Source organism: Cynara cardunculus (assembly GCF_001531365.2).
Source record: "Cynara cardunculus var. scolymus isolate 2C chromosome LG 13, CcrdV1, whole genome shotgun sequence".
NCBI classification, from domain to species: Eukaryota; Viridiplantae; Streptophyta; class Magnoliopsida; order Asterales; family Asteraceae; genus Cynara; species Cynara cardunculus.
The window spans coordinates 36,608,028-36,625,509 of record NC_037540.1 but is presented as its reverse complement, the minus strand read 5'-3'; the positions used below and the strand labels follow the sequence as shown (position 1 = coordinate 36,625,509).

At 30.1% G+C, this 17,482-nt stretch overlaps 1 protein-coding gene and 1 pseudogene across 1 annotated transcript; both read left to right on the top strand.

Moving 5' to 3' along the window:
• Positions 1 to 3,331: 3,331 nt before the first annotated feature.
• Positions 3,332 to 5,445, top strand: LOC112526094 (dnaJ homolog subfamily B member 13-like). Its single transcript, XM_025136483.1, has 3 exons — positions 3,332 to 3,559; positions 3,971 to 4,431; positions 4,803 to 5,445. Exons 1-3 carry the CDS (start codon positions 3,395 to 3,397, stop codon positions 5,239 to 5,241), a joined length of 1,065 nt encoding a protein of 354 aa, XP_024992251.1. The 5' UTR covers positions 3,332 to 3,394; the 3' UTR covers positions 5,242 to 5,445.
• A 9,552-nt stretch (positions 5,446 to 14,997) lies between these two features.
• LOC112525007 lies at positions 14,998 to 15,994 on the top strand (annotated as a pseudogene).
• The last annotated feature ends 1,488 nt before the right edge of the window (positions 15,995 to 17,482 follow it).

The following is a 17,482-nucleotide window of genomic DNA, read 5'->3' as shown; positions in this document are numbered from 1 at the left end:
TTCAAAAAGTTATTTAACATGTTTTGATTGTTCAAGGACTTATTTGTTCCAAAAATTGTCCAAGGACTTATTTAACATTTTTTGAAATGTTCAAGGACTTATTTGTTCCAAAAATTGTCCAAGGACTTATTTAACATTTTTTGGAATGTCCAATGACTTATTTGTTCCAAAAATTTTCCAAGGATTTATTTAACATATTTTGGAATGTTCAATGACTTATTTAACATGTTTTGGAAAGTCCATAGACTTATTTGTTCCAAAAAAAAGTTCAAGGACTTAATCATTCCAAACAAGAAAGTTCATTGGTTTTTATTATACTTTTCCCATTAATTAACTATTTTCCAAAAAAGTTTCTAATTTTTTTTTTCCTAATTATATGTGATTTAAAGCGTGAAAAACAATGATTCAAATTAAACATTGAAAAAAAAGTAATGTAAACAAAATTACATATCATGTGTAGTAAAACACATTTAACATGTGATTCAAAACGTAATTCATAATTTATTAATATCATATGTGATTTTTGATGAAAATTGTAAAAAATAATCTTAAATGAAGAACTACGTCACGTTTATTTTAAATGTCATAAAATATATAAAAAATAAATAAATGTATAATTAATCATGATCAAATTACGAACATTGTGAAAATTGTAAAAAATTAATCATGATTAAATAAATACCTTAAATAAGTGTATTAAAATAACTCATATAGAAATAAATGAATTTTCATATATAATCCATATACATTTATTGAAACATATGCTTTATGGTGATTTTCAATTAAGACATGATCTAAATAGCTCAGATTTATTTTCTAATGTAGATCGCATTTTCGTTATAAATCCCCTTTCTATATAGATAAATTTATAATAATTATTAATGAAGAAATAAACTGATAATTTCGGACGCAAGTATTGTACGTTATAAAAATAGATAACGTCGTGAATTTTTATAGGTTGGAAAAGGTATGTATTGAGTTCTGAAACCATACATAAAGTAACATCAAAACCTGTATTTTCAACTTCTTATGTATCTGTTTTCTATTTTACAAAGAATCATCTCGAGGTTTTTTCAGTCAAGATAAATCATGGTGGGTTTTTTGCATTCTTTCGTGGTAGGGTGTATGTTAAAGGTAAATTATGTTGATTTAATAGATTGTGATTAGATGTAGGGACATTCAAATTTTTTGGAGGTCTTGCTACATTCAAAACTTTTGATTACATTGCATAAATGAGATAACAGAGAATATATGTTAAGAATAAAAATGGGTTAAACCTGAAACATTAACAATCTAAAACTATACATAAACCATTAATGATTTGAACCTAAACCAAACAATTAATGGTTTGAGCTTAAATAATTTTGGCTATAGTTTTAAATAATTTTGGCTATAATTTTGAGGGCAACATTTTTCTACTGTTTTGTTACTGTTTGACAACTTTTTTCTATTGTTTTGCTTTTGTTGTTCTACTATTTTGCTACTGTTTGCCAGCAAAGATAAGTTGTTTCTGTTGTTGTTTTGACAGCAACGTTTTTCTGACTTCAACGTCGATTTAGTCTGAGATATAATTGGAGTTTGCGAAAACTTAAAACATCAGAAGTGTAGATCTGCCTGTTGGCTATCCAAAATGTCTTGAACCACCTTCATTGGTGCTTGGACAACTCGTCTGTTGATATTTTCTATTTTTTTAAATATTTTTTTTATAGAAGTTAATTTTTCCATGTTTCTTGATAGGGGTGCTCATTGGTTTAATATTGAATTAGACAAAGTTTGTATAAACATAAACCAGATCATGATATATTGGTTAAATGCTTAGTTTGGTATCGATTTTAAACGGATTCGACTTTAAATCTGAAATATACAAGAAATTCATTTAATGCATCAAAAGTCGGTGCATATCAAGTTTTGCCCAAAAGGATTTTATAAAGGTTTTATATTTAAGATGTGTTAATAGTGTATCACGAAGTTTTGTTCCTTGGCATCTTTAGTTGTATAACTGATTATAATTGAATCTCGTATCTGCTTGGCTTCCTTATACAAGCAATAGACATTGAAAAGCTCATCAAACAAAGTACTAGTAAGAGTATATCTACGTGCCTTGTTAGCGCATATCTAAGTTTGTGACGATCTATCATCTACTGTTGACGTCGCCGTAGGGGTCCATGAGAACTAAAACAACTGTGCATATCAAGAAAGAACAAGGCTCGTTCCTACAAATATTTGGAGTTTTTACCTTTTAATGATGTTTCATGTAAGATCATATGAACAGAGCATACCCTTTTGTGTTTATTACGTAAGACTACAAAAATCATCATATTAATGTTTGCTGAATGATGTAATCTTAACACCTGCCAAATAATCACCGTCATTAATGATCGATACATGTAAAGAGATTTAAATCAAAACCTAATGATATAAATCACTATAAATACGGGTACATAAGATGTCTTTTTAGTCATAGATACGTGTTCTTTATGATAAGACGAATTTGTGATTCTTAACTCAGTGCAAACGAGTTGGGTTTTGAGTTGATTTTAGTTTACTACATATATGTTTGGAAAGAGAAAAAAAATGTCAGTTTTTATATAATTGATATTTATTAAACAATGATATAATATGAAAACTACTTAAAATTCAAAACATGGTACTTAAATTAAATATTTGGTATTTATTTATAAATAAAAATAATTATTGGTGTATAAATACACGACACCAAAAAAAGGAGGTCTTATAAGACTTATAATTGTGGACTTTTATATGAGTTCTTAATTTAATGAGTTGAAAGTGATATGACAACAAGAAATACAAAAATGATGTTTTTATAAAAAAAACTTGTGTTGAAGATGCTCTAACAATCGTTAAATTTATCTTCAAATCTATTATTATGTGTTTCGTTTCAAAAAGTTCCATGTTTGATTTGCTGCGTAACTCAATAAAAGATCTTGATTGATAATCACCATATTATTGATTGGTTTGAGTTTGGGCTCCAAAGATCAAAAGTGTTTGGAGGTCTCGTTTAAATTCAATGAGAAATAAAAATCCTCTTCTGACCATAGAGGTTCAAATGCGGTGATTTCAGACTACCCACAAAGCAGTGGTTGCCTTAGGATGAGTCGGTTCGTATATCAGGTTGGATATTCAGATTAAAAAAAATTGATTTTCTTAAATAAAACAAAATTTCTAAAAATAGTGATTACGTCAATGGCTATAAAAAAATCTTGGGCGTATCTGGTTAGTTCCCGAACCTTCCACATGCTTCGCGACCTACCAGACAATTCCATCTTCTTTTCCCAATTCTCAGACAAACTCTAGACGTATATAACATACTCACTTCTCTTTCTCTCTGCTGTGAGAGATTCTTGAGAGTAGTAATCAATTGTTTATAACAGTTATGGGTGTGGATTATTACAAGATTCTGCAAGTTGACAAGAATGCTAAAGATGAAGATTTAAAGAAGGCTTACAGGAAGCTCGCAATGAAGTGGCATCCTGATAAGAACCCTAATAACAAGAAGGATGCAGAAGCCAAATTTAAGCAGATATCTGAAGCCTATGATGTACGTGTATATATATATATCTCCATTTCTTGATATCTCTATGATGTGTTTAGCGTTTTTTTATGCGAATTTTGATTGGGTGTTTGTCAATTTTATGTAGATTAATTCAGAATCTTCCGTAGAAAACGTCTAAACTACGGTATAAGTTCATGTTCTGATTTGGATTGGAGTTTTATTCAATTCGATTTGCTTCTTGTTTTCGGATTTTGATTGGATTTCTGTTTGATGAAATTGATTTTTCCTTTCTGTGCCTCTGTGTTTTCATGTTCTGTTTGGCTCACTGATTGATTGAATTTTGAATTTTGGAACTGGATGAGAAATCGTGATATCAGATCAGGGAGCCTTCGATCTTGAAAGTTTTTATGCAACTGAAAACGTTTTCATCTGTTTTCTTGTTCAATTCATCTTCAGGTTTTGAGTGATCCCCAGAAGAGAGCAGTATATGATCAATATGGTGAAGAAGGACTCAAGGGTCAGATGCCACCACCTGATGCCGCCGCTGGTCCTGGCGGAGCCACCTACTTCTCCACCGGCGGAGGCACACCGTTCTCCTTCAACCCCAGAAACGCCGATGATATCTTCGCTGAGTTTTTTGGGTTCAGGGGAATGGGAAGTGGTGGAGATGGTGGTGGCGTGAGAGGAACAAGATTCTCCAGCAATATGTTTGGTGACAATATGGGAGGATTCGATAACATTTTCAGCTCTTTTGGCAGCGGAGGCGGTGGTGGAGCTTTTGGCAACGGCGGCGGAGTTGGATCAGGCACCCGGAAAGATTCTCCTATAGAGAGGAGTCTTCCATGTACCCTTGAAGAGCTCTACAAAGGTACTACAAAGAAGATGAAGATCTCAAGAGACATTGCAGACATTAGTGGGTAAGTTGCCTTCTTTTGTTTTTGGTATTTGTATCTGAACCAACTTAACGACTGTTTGGTGGGTTTGTCATTAAGTCCTGTTTGGTGGGTTTGTCATTAATTCCTGCTTGGTGGGTTTGTCATTAAGTCCTATATGGATTAATCTCTAGGCATAGATAGAAGCTTATTTAATTCCATTTAAGTCATTAAGCAAAGGCATGACTCATTAAGCTTAATAAACTGCTAACAAACACACTTTACACACCCCACTTAATTCCATAGGCTCAATCCCAATGCCAATGACACTTAGGGAGTGTGTAGTTATTCTTCAGGATTGTTAATAATTTTGGTTATAAATCATGTTTTTGTTTGTTGGTTTTCTTGGCGTGCAGCAAGACAATGACAGTGGAGGAGATACTAAACATTAACATAAAACCTGGATGGAAAAAGGGCACCAAGATCACATTCCCAGAAAAAGGAAACGAGCAGCCAAACATGATCCCAGCGGATCTCGTGTTTGTGATCGATGAAAAACCGCACACCACTTTCACTCGTGACGGAAACGACTTGGTTCTAACACGACGGATAAGTTTGGCCGAAGCGTTGGCTGGTTGCACGGTCTATTTGACCACGCTGGATGGCAGGAACCTCACCATTCCAGTCAATAACGTGATCCATCCGGAATACGAGGAGGTGGTCCCTAGAGAAGGAATGCCGAATTCCAAAGACCCGACAAAGAGAGGGAACCTGAGGATTAAGTTCAATATCAAGTTTCCATCGAGATTAACTGCGACTCAGAAGAGCAAGATTAAAGAACTACTTAACGGTTAAGCTGGGAACGCCTTTGTGCATATTAAGTTGTTGTATCGGGTTTTTTTGGGTTTTACAGTGGATGATATAAGATACAATAATTGGAACCAAGAGGAAAGTTGTAGTTGCAATTGATTGTTTGAAGTAGAATGAGATTATGAATCTCTCCTGCAATGTAATCGACATTTTCTATCGATTTTTAAACATCATCCATTTTATGTTCAATTCATAACACACAAAAAAGACCAAGAAACTAGTGTAAATGAACACAAACAGTTCGTTCATTTAACTTAATCGAACGAACACAAAAGGTAAGCAAATGAAATTTTTTGTGTTCATGTTCGTTTGTTTAGAAACCAGGTGTGTTCGTGTTTGTTAACATGCTAAACGAACGTAAACGAACGAATTTAAACTAACAGACCTAAACAAATATAAACGAACGAATATCAGTACTTATCATTCAATTAACTATTGAACACCAATCATCAATATATATATTAAAGAAGGAATCATGAGTGTTTGAGGTGACTTTTCCTAAAGATCATAACCTCATTTTTTTTTCCTTCATTCTCTCAATATCAATTACTATATTTTATTTTCTCAATTTATGTCATTTTGTTAAATGTTTACATTCAATTCTAAACCATTCATCTTCTATATTAATCTAATGGCATAACTCCAAACCATTCATCTTTTCACATCAATCATTTATATATATATATATATATATATATACAACAACTATCTATTCATCTTCACCTATCACATCTTCTCAAATTCTATCTCTATCATATATCTCCAAATTTGTTTTTTTTCTCTTTGGTTCTTCTATTTTACTATTAATAATCTTTATAGTTTTTTTTTTTGTTTTTTCACTTTTCCCATAATTTTATGTATGTTTGTATCGTTATTTAGATTGTATTGTAGTTTTTATGCATTATGTTATGAAGATTTGAAGAAGTCTTCAAGTTCAATCTTTGATTTTTTTGGTTGCAATATAAGGTAATAATTTTATATTGATTTGTTTCATGATTTTGATTGCATTATAATTTTATTTATGTTTGTATCGTGATTTTATTTGCATTATAAGTTTTATGTATTAGGTGAAGATTTGAAGTGTTTCAAGTTCACTATGTAATTTTTACTTATGTTGAACGTTTTCTGGTTTGCAGGTTTTCAAGTTCTTTAACTTTTATGTATTAAGTCTTTGAAAATTTGAAGTTTTCAAGTTTGAGTTGTGGGAATTTATGATTATGATCTCAGGTAAGGTTTTTATGCAAGTTTATTTTGTAATTTAGAGTGTATTAGAATGCTATGTATGTTTGTATCATGATTTTGATTGGATTATATTTTTAAGTATGTTCTTATCGTAAGTTTAGTCGTATGATGATTTTATGTATGTTCATGTTGTGATTTTGATTGTATTATAATTTTATCTATTGGGGTATAAAGATTTGAAGTCTTTTAAGTTTGGTATTGATTTTTTACATATCGTATGGTTGGTTCATTAACTATTGTGTTTTTAAAGTCAAGGTGTGTGTTGAGGATGAAAAATGATACATGTACATCATCCCTTTTTGTGCTTATACATCGTAATCATCATTACACAAAACTAAGTATTTTGTCGTCAAAACTAATAATTTCCCTGACTATGATGAATTCAATTTAAATTTCAGTTGTTCGGTTTTTGGCCAACCATGATTAGGTATTGCTTACAACAATCGGTAAACTTATAATATAACGAATGTTATTGCTTATATATCTTGTATTGTATGATTTCTCAATATTAGAGGATATTATATTTCATCCAACAATTAATAAAATACTCTTATTTTATTTCTTATTATTTAACTGTATTATAAATGTAGTTATATCACTTCATATATTGTGGTTACACATCTAATTATTCAGATGACTATATGTACATGAATTTATTTAAAAAATCTAAAAAATAAATGTTACAAGCTAAATTGAAAAGATTTCTTTTGCATACACCTACTATAGTGCTCAATATTAATCATACAGTACTTGCATGTTGCAGCTAACAATTTTTATACAAATTGAACTTCAATGAAAAAAGTTTGCATCAAAAACACCTCAATGCAATCATCGTCTTATATTACAATTTATTATGAAATTACGTTTCATCTTAACTTGATTACGTATTTTCTAACAAAACAAGTTTCATCAATGTGCAACACACGGTGTGTGACGTAAGAATCAAATGGTTGTTCAATGAAAAGTTTTTTTTTTCATATTTATCTTTATTTTTATTTATTTATTTATAATATACAATCACCGTATTAATTGTTAAACTTTTCATTTTCCTACTTTTTTAACTTAATTTTATATATTTATTTGTAAATGAATTTGAATCCACAAATACATAAAACTACATATATTATATTTTATATCAATAAATGTATATTTTTAGTTATATGACAATTGAAAAAATAAAAATCATCAAAATCAATCAACATATATCGAAGTATATTAAAATTTCTCAATCAATCAATATATAATTAAAAATATATTAAATTAAGAACCAAAAGGTGGTTCAATGAGAAGTTTCAATCATATTTTTTTATTTTTTTATTTATAAATGAAATTAATGTACATACATTTATTTTATTTACATCAATGTATATAAATTTCTATGTACATGACAATTGAAAAAATAAATCATCAAAAATCAATCAATATATATCAAAATTTCTCAATATATAAATATACATTTAAAATATATTAAGATAAAACCAAGAGATGCTTTAATAAAAAAATTTCAATCATATTTATCTTTTTTAAATTAAATTAGAATCTTAATATATAAAATACATATATTTTTATTTATATTAATACATACATAGAGGAATGTTCTAACGAGAACGCTAACTATTTAAGAAAAGAAAAAAATGTCGTTAATGTACAAACTCACATGTGATTTTACATTAAATGGAAGCAGACGACTTTTGAGGCCACTTAAGTCGCAGGGTAAAGTCACCTTGATCATGTATGATTTGTTATGTGAATCATATATGATTTTGTACATTTTTAATAATGCAATTATATGATGAAATTAATTGAATAAATTTAAAGGTCTTCACTAATTTCTTAAGTTGCAACATGTGTTGGATCTCTCCATCTTGCATATAAAAGAAAGCCATGATTGTTGACATTAATTGCAACTGTCGATGTTCATAATTCTTGACATACAAGACGTCTACGCTTCTCTCTCCACTAAGTAATCGTTTTGCTTTATGAGATTAGTTATGCATAATATAAATATCTTTTCGGCTTTCTTTAATTTACTTGTTTTATATGTGTTAAAACAATATATTACAGGTTGATTTTTTAATGATATTCTTGCTAGTTATTCGTAGTTTAAACATATACAAAGCAATCACCATTCATCAACCATTATCACTTAAATAAAAAAAACAAATCACCATCATCATTTGGCAAAAGTGAAAAGGTAAATATTTTAAATAAGAGAAAATGATGATAAAATTTAAATTTAAATTTAAATTTAAATAAATTCTAAAAAGTTAAAACTTAAATAAATATTATTTGAATTCAAACTAAATAAATAAAAGATTGTATATTAAATCTATATTAGAAGGGTACTTGCGCAATGCAGCGAGATACATATTTATTTTAATATTTCATTTTATCTTTTATCTCATTCGATGTTATGATGTGGTCTTATGTGATTTTGAAAAAACGATGATATTGTTATTTTTGAATAAAATATAAATTTGAATATATCATAAAATTTTGATAAAAATATATATCGATATTATTATCAAATTAACTATTTAAAATTCCTATTTTTGTGTAATTTTTTAATTCAATTTTTTTTTATAATATAATTTAGATTCAATAACGAAGTAATTTATATTTGGTTTAATAATATAATTTTCTTATAAAAATAATAATTAATTATTTTGTTAGAACTCAATAATTATCATAATTATACTTTAGATTTTTTATATTTTAAAAATGAGATGTTTATCTTCTATTTGATTATGTTTATCTGTAGTTAGTTATATGAAATTAAACATGGTGCTTTAATAAGTTGTATTTATCTATAATTTACTTGTAATCTTGAATTTTAAGTAGTATGCATCAATATGCAGTACTTCATGCATAAAAAATGGGTTTTAAGAGTTTTTGTCAAATGCTTTATAATATATATATATATATATATATATATATATATAAAGGAGAAATCACTATGTATGACATGGCTTCTTCTAAATGCTAGAAGCTCTTTTTATCTTTTTTCTCCTATATATATATATATATATATATATATATATATATATTATAGGAGAAACCACTATGTATGACATGACTTCTTCTAAAGGCTAGAAGCTCTTTTATCTTTTTTCTCTTTTTTTTAGTTTTTAAAATACTAATTAAGTTAAAGACTTTTATACCCTTATATACAAATTGTGTGTTTTATAATAGATGAGATTTTTTGGTCATATTGCTTCCGACTTAAGTTTAACCTCCTAACTATTTAACTTCTTGATAAGAACTCCCCTTATTGTTTGTTGCAATTGATTTATTTTCTCCAACTCCTCATCTTCCATCTCTTTATTCTTTTATTTCTCAATATCTTTCTCTCCATTTAGTTTTGGCATAATTGCTATCAAACAACAATCGATTATGTTCTTGAAAACATTCATACACACCCAAGTTTAACTAGGACTATTTCATAGCGGAAGATTAGTAAGGTGAAATTTTACCGAGAATGGTAATGTTATATATACACATATGTTATATAGTGCTATGATCAAGTTGAGTTCCTAACCACAAGGGTGTTGCCTGATTGGTTTGAGCTTGACTCCAAATATCAAAAAGTACGAGGAGATCCCAAGTTCAAATCCAAGGAGGAATAAAAATCTCTTGTGGCCATAGAGGTTCAAATACGGTGACTCCGGGCTATTTGCAAAGCAGGTGGTCGCCTTAGGATTAGTCGGCTCACATAGCGGGTTGGATATCCATGTTAATAAAAAAATGAGTTCCTACTTGAAAACAAGTTTCAGGTTGCAATGAAATACCTTTATCCTTTTTTTTTAAGGGTGTCCGGGCCAAAGCCCGACTAATCCCTAGCAATTTTGGAGGCTAAACATGGCCTCACTTAAATGTCGTCAACACTCCCCTCCCAGTGCTCGAACTCGGGTTCATGACTATGCCATGCCCAAGCCTTTACCACTAGGCTGGAAGGTCTTTGACAAATACCTTTATCCTTACCTGTCACAAATTCAACAAATGTATTGTCTATTATAAAATTTGTATTTTTTTTTTCAGATTTCAAGAATTGGGTTATTATTTGATTAATTACAAATTGAAGTTTTTTTCTTATGGTGAATTATGAACTAAGTTTGTTTCAGTTTATGAAATGTGAAAAGTTTTTCTTATTGATTTCGTATTTTAAGTTGCATCATGAATTGATATTTGTTATTTTTTTTATCAACGATGAGTTGGATGTTTTTTTTTTTGTTTTTTTTTTTGTTAGGATTATTAACTGAAGATATTGCATATTAAGCTTTGATAATCGGAGTATTGACGGCAATTGGTGATATAGTGCCTCAAAAGTTCTCCAATATTAAGAAATTGCAAATATGTTGACTTTTTTTTTCTCAAAATGATATGATATGATATGATTGTTTTCTATCTTAGGGTGTAACCGAATTTTTCCAAAAGGGTTCTTTCAATCTTCTCTTTCCATTTAATTAGTTTAAAGCCCAATAAAACTTGATGTTTTATCTTTGTCTTTAAGTTTGTGTATTATTGACTTTTGTCTTATGTTTCAGTGCATCTATTTGTTTTGATCTTATATAGTTCTCTTTTTTGTTTTGATCCTTCTAAATGTGGGTGCAATCAATCTATATATATATAGGAGCGTTCAAATAAAAACCGTCCCAATTCTAAAAAAGCGTGTAAACCAATCTCATCCATCCATTTTATTGATCAACGGTTAAGATTATTTTAGTTTATTTAAGGAAATAAAAAAAATACATACTAAAAATATAATCTTATATCATCAATAAGGGTAAAAGTGTAAAAAATTATTTTAGTTTATTTAAGGAAATAAACAAAATATATTAAAAATATAATCTTACATCATGCACCAGTTTCATACACTTCAATGATGAAATTATTTAATTGCAAAACGCATACATTATGCACATGTGTCATCCTCACATTCACCTGCTAATGATACAACTAAATCTTAAATGAATCGGGTAACTATTTGTTCCACCACTCCTCGTATGCATTAACATCATGAACCAGTTTCATCTACACGAAACTTGTTTCATCATCATATTACTTGCTGACGAACCACAAACATTATGAAGAAGTTTCATTTTCACATTCCCCAACTATATGGATTAACTAAACCACAAATGAATCGGGGTCACCAAGCAAGTATTCCACCACTCATTGTTAATCCCATGTCATGAACCAGTTTCATCTATACGAAACTTGTTTCATCATCATATTACTTCCTAACGAACCACAAACATTATGAACAAGTTTCATTTTCACATTCCCCAACTATATGAATCAACTAAACCACAAATGAATCGGGTCACCAAGCAAGTATTCCACCATTCATTGTTAATCCCATGTCATGAACCAGTTTCATGATGATGAAACCTGTTTCATCATGATGAAACCTGTTTCATTATTTTGAATTTTTTTTCATCAACCACAATGTTTTTTAATGAATTCAATCACGAACTTACAATCTCCAATAATCACAATCTAGATTCACTTGGATTACATTGTATTTACTTTTAATTTTTATTATCATAATATAATTACATGTTTAAAAATTACCATTTTTAAGAATTTCATTATTACTTTTCCATAATTAATACTCCAATCATTTCCATATTTAATAGAAATAACTTAAATGACCGAAATATCCTTAATAATTAAATTTAATTAGAAAAGAATGGAATTTTCCTATTGATTGAAATTGGTTTACACGGTTTCTTAGAATTGCACGGTTTTCAATTGAACGTGCCCATATATATATATATATATATATATATATATATATATATAGGGGCTAATCAAATGAGAACTGATTAGTTTGTGATAACTGTGAGAACCAATTAACCACAAATCAATAGATAAATTAGGAAATTTATAATTTTGACAATTTTGAATTAAAATATTAATGCAAGGATATTTTTGGTATTTTAAAACTTTCCTCCCTCCTCTCTTCTCTCTCCGGCCACCGTCCTCCGTCCATCGTCCGCCGGCCACCGTCCTCCGGTGATATTACAATGGTATCACAATGCATCATATATGTGCTTGGGTATCACATTGATGTCGTTTGTGTGGTCGATCGAAGATGTAATACAGTGGTATCATTATGCATCTTATATATGATTAGGTATCACAATGTATCTTTTGTTTAACAGAGTCAATATTTTTAGGTATCACAATGGTATCACCGGAGGATGGTGGCCGGAGGCCGGAGAACGGTGGCCGGAGAGAGGATAGTTTTAAAATACCAAAAATATCCTTGCATTAAGATTTTAATTTAAAATTACCAAATTTATAAATTTCCTAATTTATCTATTGATTTGGGGTTAATATTGGTTCTCACAGTTATCACAAACAACTCAGTTCTCCCTTAAATAGGCCCCTATATAATATATATATATATATTGAAGGAAAACTCAATAGTGTTTACATGATATCTCCTAATGTTAGAATCCTTATTTCTCTTTTTTTCTAATTTTTTTATTTCTAAAATATGTCTAATATAAGAAAAAGACGATGTCGTCCCTATATAATAAATGTGTATTTGATTATGCACAAGCCTCTTTTAGTAAATTTACATGCATCTTGAACCCCCTAACTCTTCATATTTCATGGTAAACTTTCTAAGTGGATCTACTTCGACTCCCAACTTTCTATTGGATCATGTTTCAAAAATGCAAGAAGAACTATTTTAGTTCTCCTATGCATACCAATAATTTCAGTACTCCGTAAACAAATAATTTTTGTGTAAACATTATTTGCTAGATTAGTTGAAGGTGTTAGCGTTATATTCTTACAAACCTCTAGCATTTGAATCTCTTCTTCAAATGTAATCACGGTTTTTCGCAAGCACTACACATTAATGACATCAACATTGAATCATGAAGATATGTGATGAAGAAGATTGGTAGGTTATTTCACACACCTTTAGAAAAGTGAAATGAACCACAAAGCAAGAATACAATATGGCCTAATATCGTCTTTCCAAGTAATAAAGTGGTAGAATAGCGGTTTATCGTTCACGGAGATTGTAGCAAAAGTCTAATAAGAGTCCAATGAAAGAGATGATTTCAGATGATGAAATTGAAGACTTTAGTTTGATATTGAGGTAATTAAATGCAAATACTAGGACAAACAAAGATATCATGGGTGTAAGACTTGTGGTGAGACTCAAACACGAATTCCAGTAGCCAATGCTGTAGGGATGCTACAGTAAGCAGTTTTTCATAACTTAGTTCTACCATTTATTTTGAGGATATTCCTCTTGGACTTTCACTATTGCACTATATTATAGTTTTCAACCCATATTTCTATGTGGTATCCGGACTAAGGATAGTGACAAGTAGTGTCCTCAAAATATATGGATAAACAAATCTCTTCGTTAAAAATCACTCTCTCGAGCCGATTCTCATATCATTCAAGTTGACATGTGTTCTAGGTAGTTCATCTTCGAATCTACCGCACTTTAACACTCTAACAAGTGACTAACATGTCAAGAATTAGTTAGTTTGAAAGATATAAATAACAAGTTTCCTTGTCGGCAATTTTCTCAAGTCTACCTCTCATATCATTCAAGTTGACGTGCGTTCAATGGCTTATCTCTAAGACCACGACACTTTAACACTTTCAAAGTGATCAACTCGTCAAGAAGTGTTTTTGGTTTTTATAAAAACTTGAATGAAATAATGGAACGTCATTATTGTAAACAATAACTACTTTCTTTCGGTTTAAAAATCTCACATTTTTGTCTCACAGCCAAGCTATGTAATTAGCTATTCATGATGGAAAATAAATGACAAGTAAAAATAAATAATGAAAAATAAAGACGTAAATATAAATTGCTTAAAGTAAATGACGGAATGTAAATAACGAGAAATATAAAATAATGTAAAGTAAAGAGAGGAAATTAAATACGAAGAGCAACTTAAGAACTTGGATTACTTCACAATATAATGTCTAAAAATTAGCTTATAGAAACTGATTTGAGATGATACAAAATGAATCCTCACACCCCTATTTATACCAAAACAAACCACAAAATGACAAAAAGGGGGATCCAAAGGGTAATACACCAAAAGGTAACAAGTGGGGACAAATGAACTATCTAGTTACATCATTTCCAACAAAAGCTTACTAAATTTTTACACAAAAGTCAACAGCTTTAAAGTCTTCTAGAATCCACAAAAAGGCAGCAGCTTATCCATTAAGATCTTCAAAAAGCCATAAAAGCATCAGCTCCCTGCTGCTTCAATGTTGTAGTGTTAAATAGTTTAGCAATTTTTTACATTAGACTCCATTTTGTGTAGAAACAAGTCAACCACATGATTTAGCTTCAGAAAAAATAAAGTAATAAAATGACTCAATATAAGGATAAAAGGAAAACAGTCTAATTAAGAACTTGTAAAATAAGTGCTTTATACATTGAATTCTCAATATATATCACACCCCCAAACTTAAAACATTGCTTGTCCCCAAACTTATAATATCTTTGCTGAGTTTTTTAGGTTCAGAGGAATGGGAAGTGGTGGAGATGGTGGTGGCATGAGAGGAACAAGATTTTCCAGCAAATATGTTTTGGCAACGGCGGCAGAGTAGGATCAGGCACCCGAAAAGATTCTCCGATAGAGATGAGTCTTCCATGTACCCTTGAAGATCTTTACAAGGCTACTACAAAAAATATGGAGATCTCAAGAGACGTTACAGACATTAGTGGGTAAGTTACCTTCTTTTGTTTTTGGTATTTGTGTCTGAACCAGCTTAGCGACTGTTTGGTGGGTTTGTCATTAAGTCCTATATTGGTAAATGTCTATATGGATTAATCTCTATGTATAGATAGAAGCTTATTTAATTCCATTTGAGTCATTAAGCAATGGCATGGCTCATCAAGCTTAATAAACAGCTAACAAACACACTTTTACACACACCCCACTTAATTCCATAGGCTCATTCCCAATGACACTTAGGGAGTGTGTAGTTATTCTTCAGGACCGTTTATGATTTTGGTTATAGATCATGTTTTTGTTTGTTGCTTTTTCTTTTTTTGGTGTGCATCAAGACGATGACAGTGGAGGAGATACTAAACATTAACATAAAACCTGGATGGAAAAAGGGCACCAAGATCACATTCCCAGAAAAAGGAAATGAGCAGCCAAACTTGATCCCAGCGGATCTCGTGTTCGACGAAAAACCGCACACCACTTTCATTCGTGATGGAAACGACTTGGTTCTAGCACGACAGATATGTTTGGCCGAAGCGTTGACTGGTTGCACAGTCTATTTGACCACGCTCGATGGCAGGAACCTCACCATTCTAGTCATTAACGTGATCCATCCGGACTACGAGGAGGTGGTCCCTAGAGAAGGGAGGACGAATTCCAAAGACCCGACAAAGAAAGGGAACCTGAGGATTAAGTTCAATATCAACTTTCCATCAAGATTAACCGCGACTCAGAAGAGCAAGATTAAAGAACTACTTAACGGTTAAGATGGGAACGTCTTTGCGCATATTTAAGTCGTTGTATCGGCTTTTTGGCTTTTACAGTGGATGATATAAGATACAATAATTGGAACCAAGAGAAAAGTTGTAGTTGCAATTGACTGTTTAAAGTAGAATGAGATTAGGAATAGTTCTCCTGCAATGTAATCGACATTTTCTATTGATTTTTAAGCATCATCCACTTTATGTTCAATTCAAAACACACAAAAACGACCAAGAAACTAGTGGTATATGGGTTGTAAACAAACACAAACAGAGGCTTGTTCAGTTCGTTCATTTAACTTAACCGAACGAACGAACACAAAAGCTAAACAAACAAAAATTGATGTGTTCATGTTCGTTCGTTTAGAAACCGGGTGTGTTCGTGTTCGTTAACATGCTAAACGAACATAAACGAACGAAGATAAACTAACAGGTCTAAACGAACATAAACGAACGAATATAAACTAACAGGCCTAAACGAACATAAACGAACGAACACCACTACTTGTCATTCAATTAACTATTGAACACCAATTATTCATAGTTTAAACATACACAAAACAATCATCATTCATCAACCATTATCACTTAAACAAAAAAAAACATATCACCACATTTGGCAAAAGTGAAAAGGTAAATATTTTAAATAATAGAAAATGATGATAAAATTTAAATTTAAATAAATTCTAAAAATTTAAATTTAAATAAATTCTAAAAGGTTAAAACTTAAATAAATATTATTTGAATTCAAACTAAATAAATAAAAGATTATATTTGAATTAAAAAAACATATCACCACATCAAGAATTATTTTTTGTTATTTTTTTAATCAACGAAGAGGTGGATGTTTTTTTTGTTAAAGTTATTAACTGAAGATTTTGCATATTGAAGCTTTGATGATCGAAGTATTGACGGCAATTGGTGATGCAGTGCCTCAAAAGTTCTCTAATATCAAGAAATTGCAAATATGTTGATTTTTTTCCTCAAAATGATATGATATGATTGTTTTCTATCTTAGGGTTTAACCGAATCTTTCCAAAAGGGTTCTTTCAATCTTCTCTTGGCATTTAATTAGTTTGTAGCCCAATAAAATTGAAGTATTATCTTTGTTGTTAAGTTTGTGTATCATTGACTTTGACCTTATGTTTTAATGCATCTCTTTGTTTTGATCTTATATAATTCTCTATTTTGTTTTGATCCTTCTAAATGTAGGTGCAATCAATCTATATATACTAGAAGGGTACTCGCGCAATCCAGCGAGATAAATCTTCATTCTAAAGTCTACCTTTTATTATTTGTCTCTATCGATATGATACAATTTTATGTGGTTTCGAGAAAACGATAATGTTTTTATTATTTGAATGAAATATAAATTTAAAGATAACATAAAATTTTGAAAATAATAAAATCGATATTAATATCAAATTAACTATTTAATAGTTATCGTTTTTTGGTGTAACTTATTTAATTCAATTCTTTATTATTAGAAGAGTA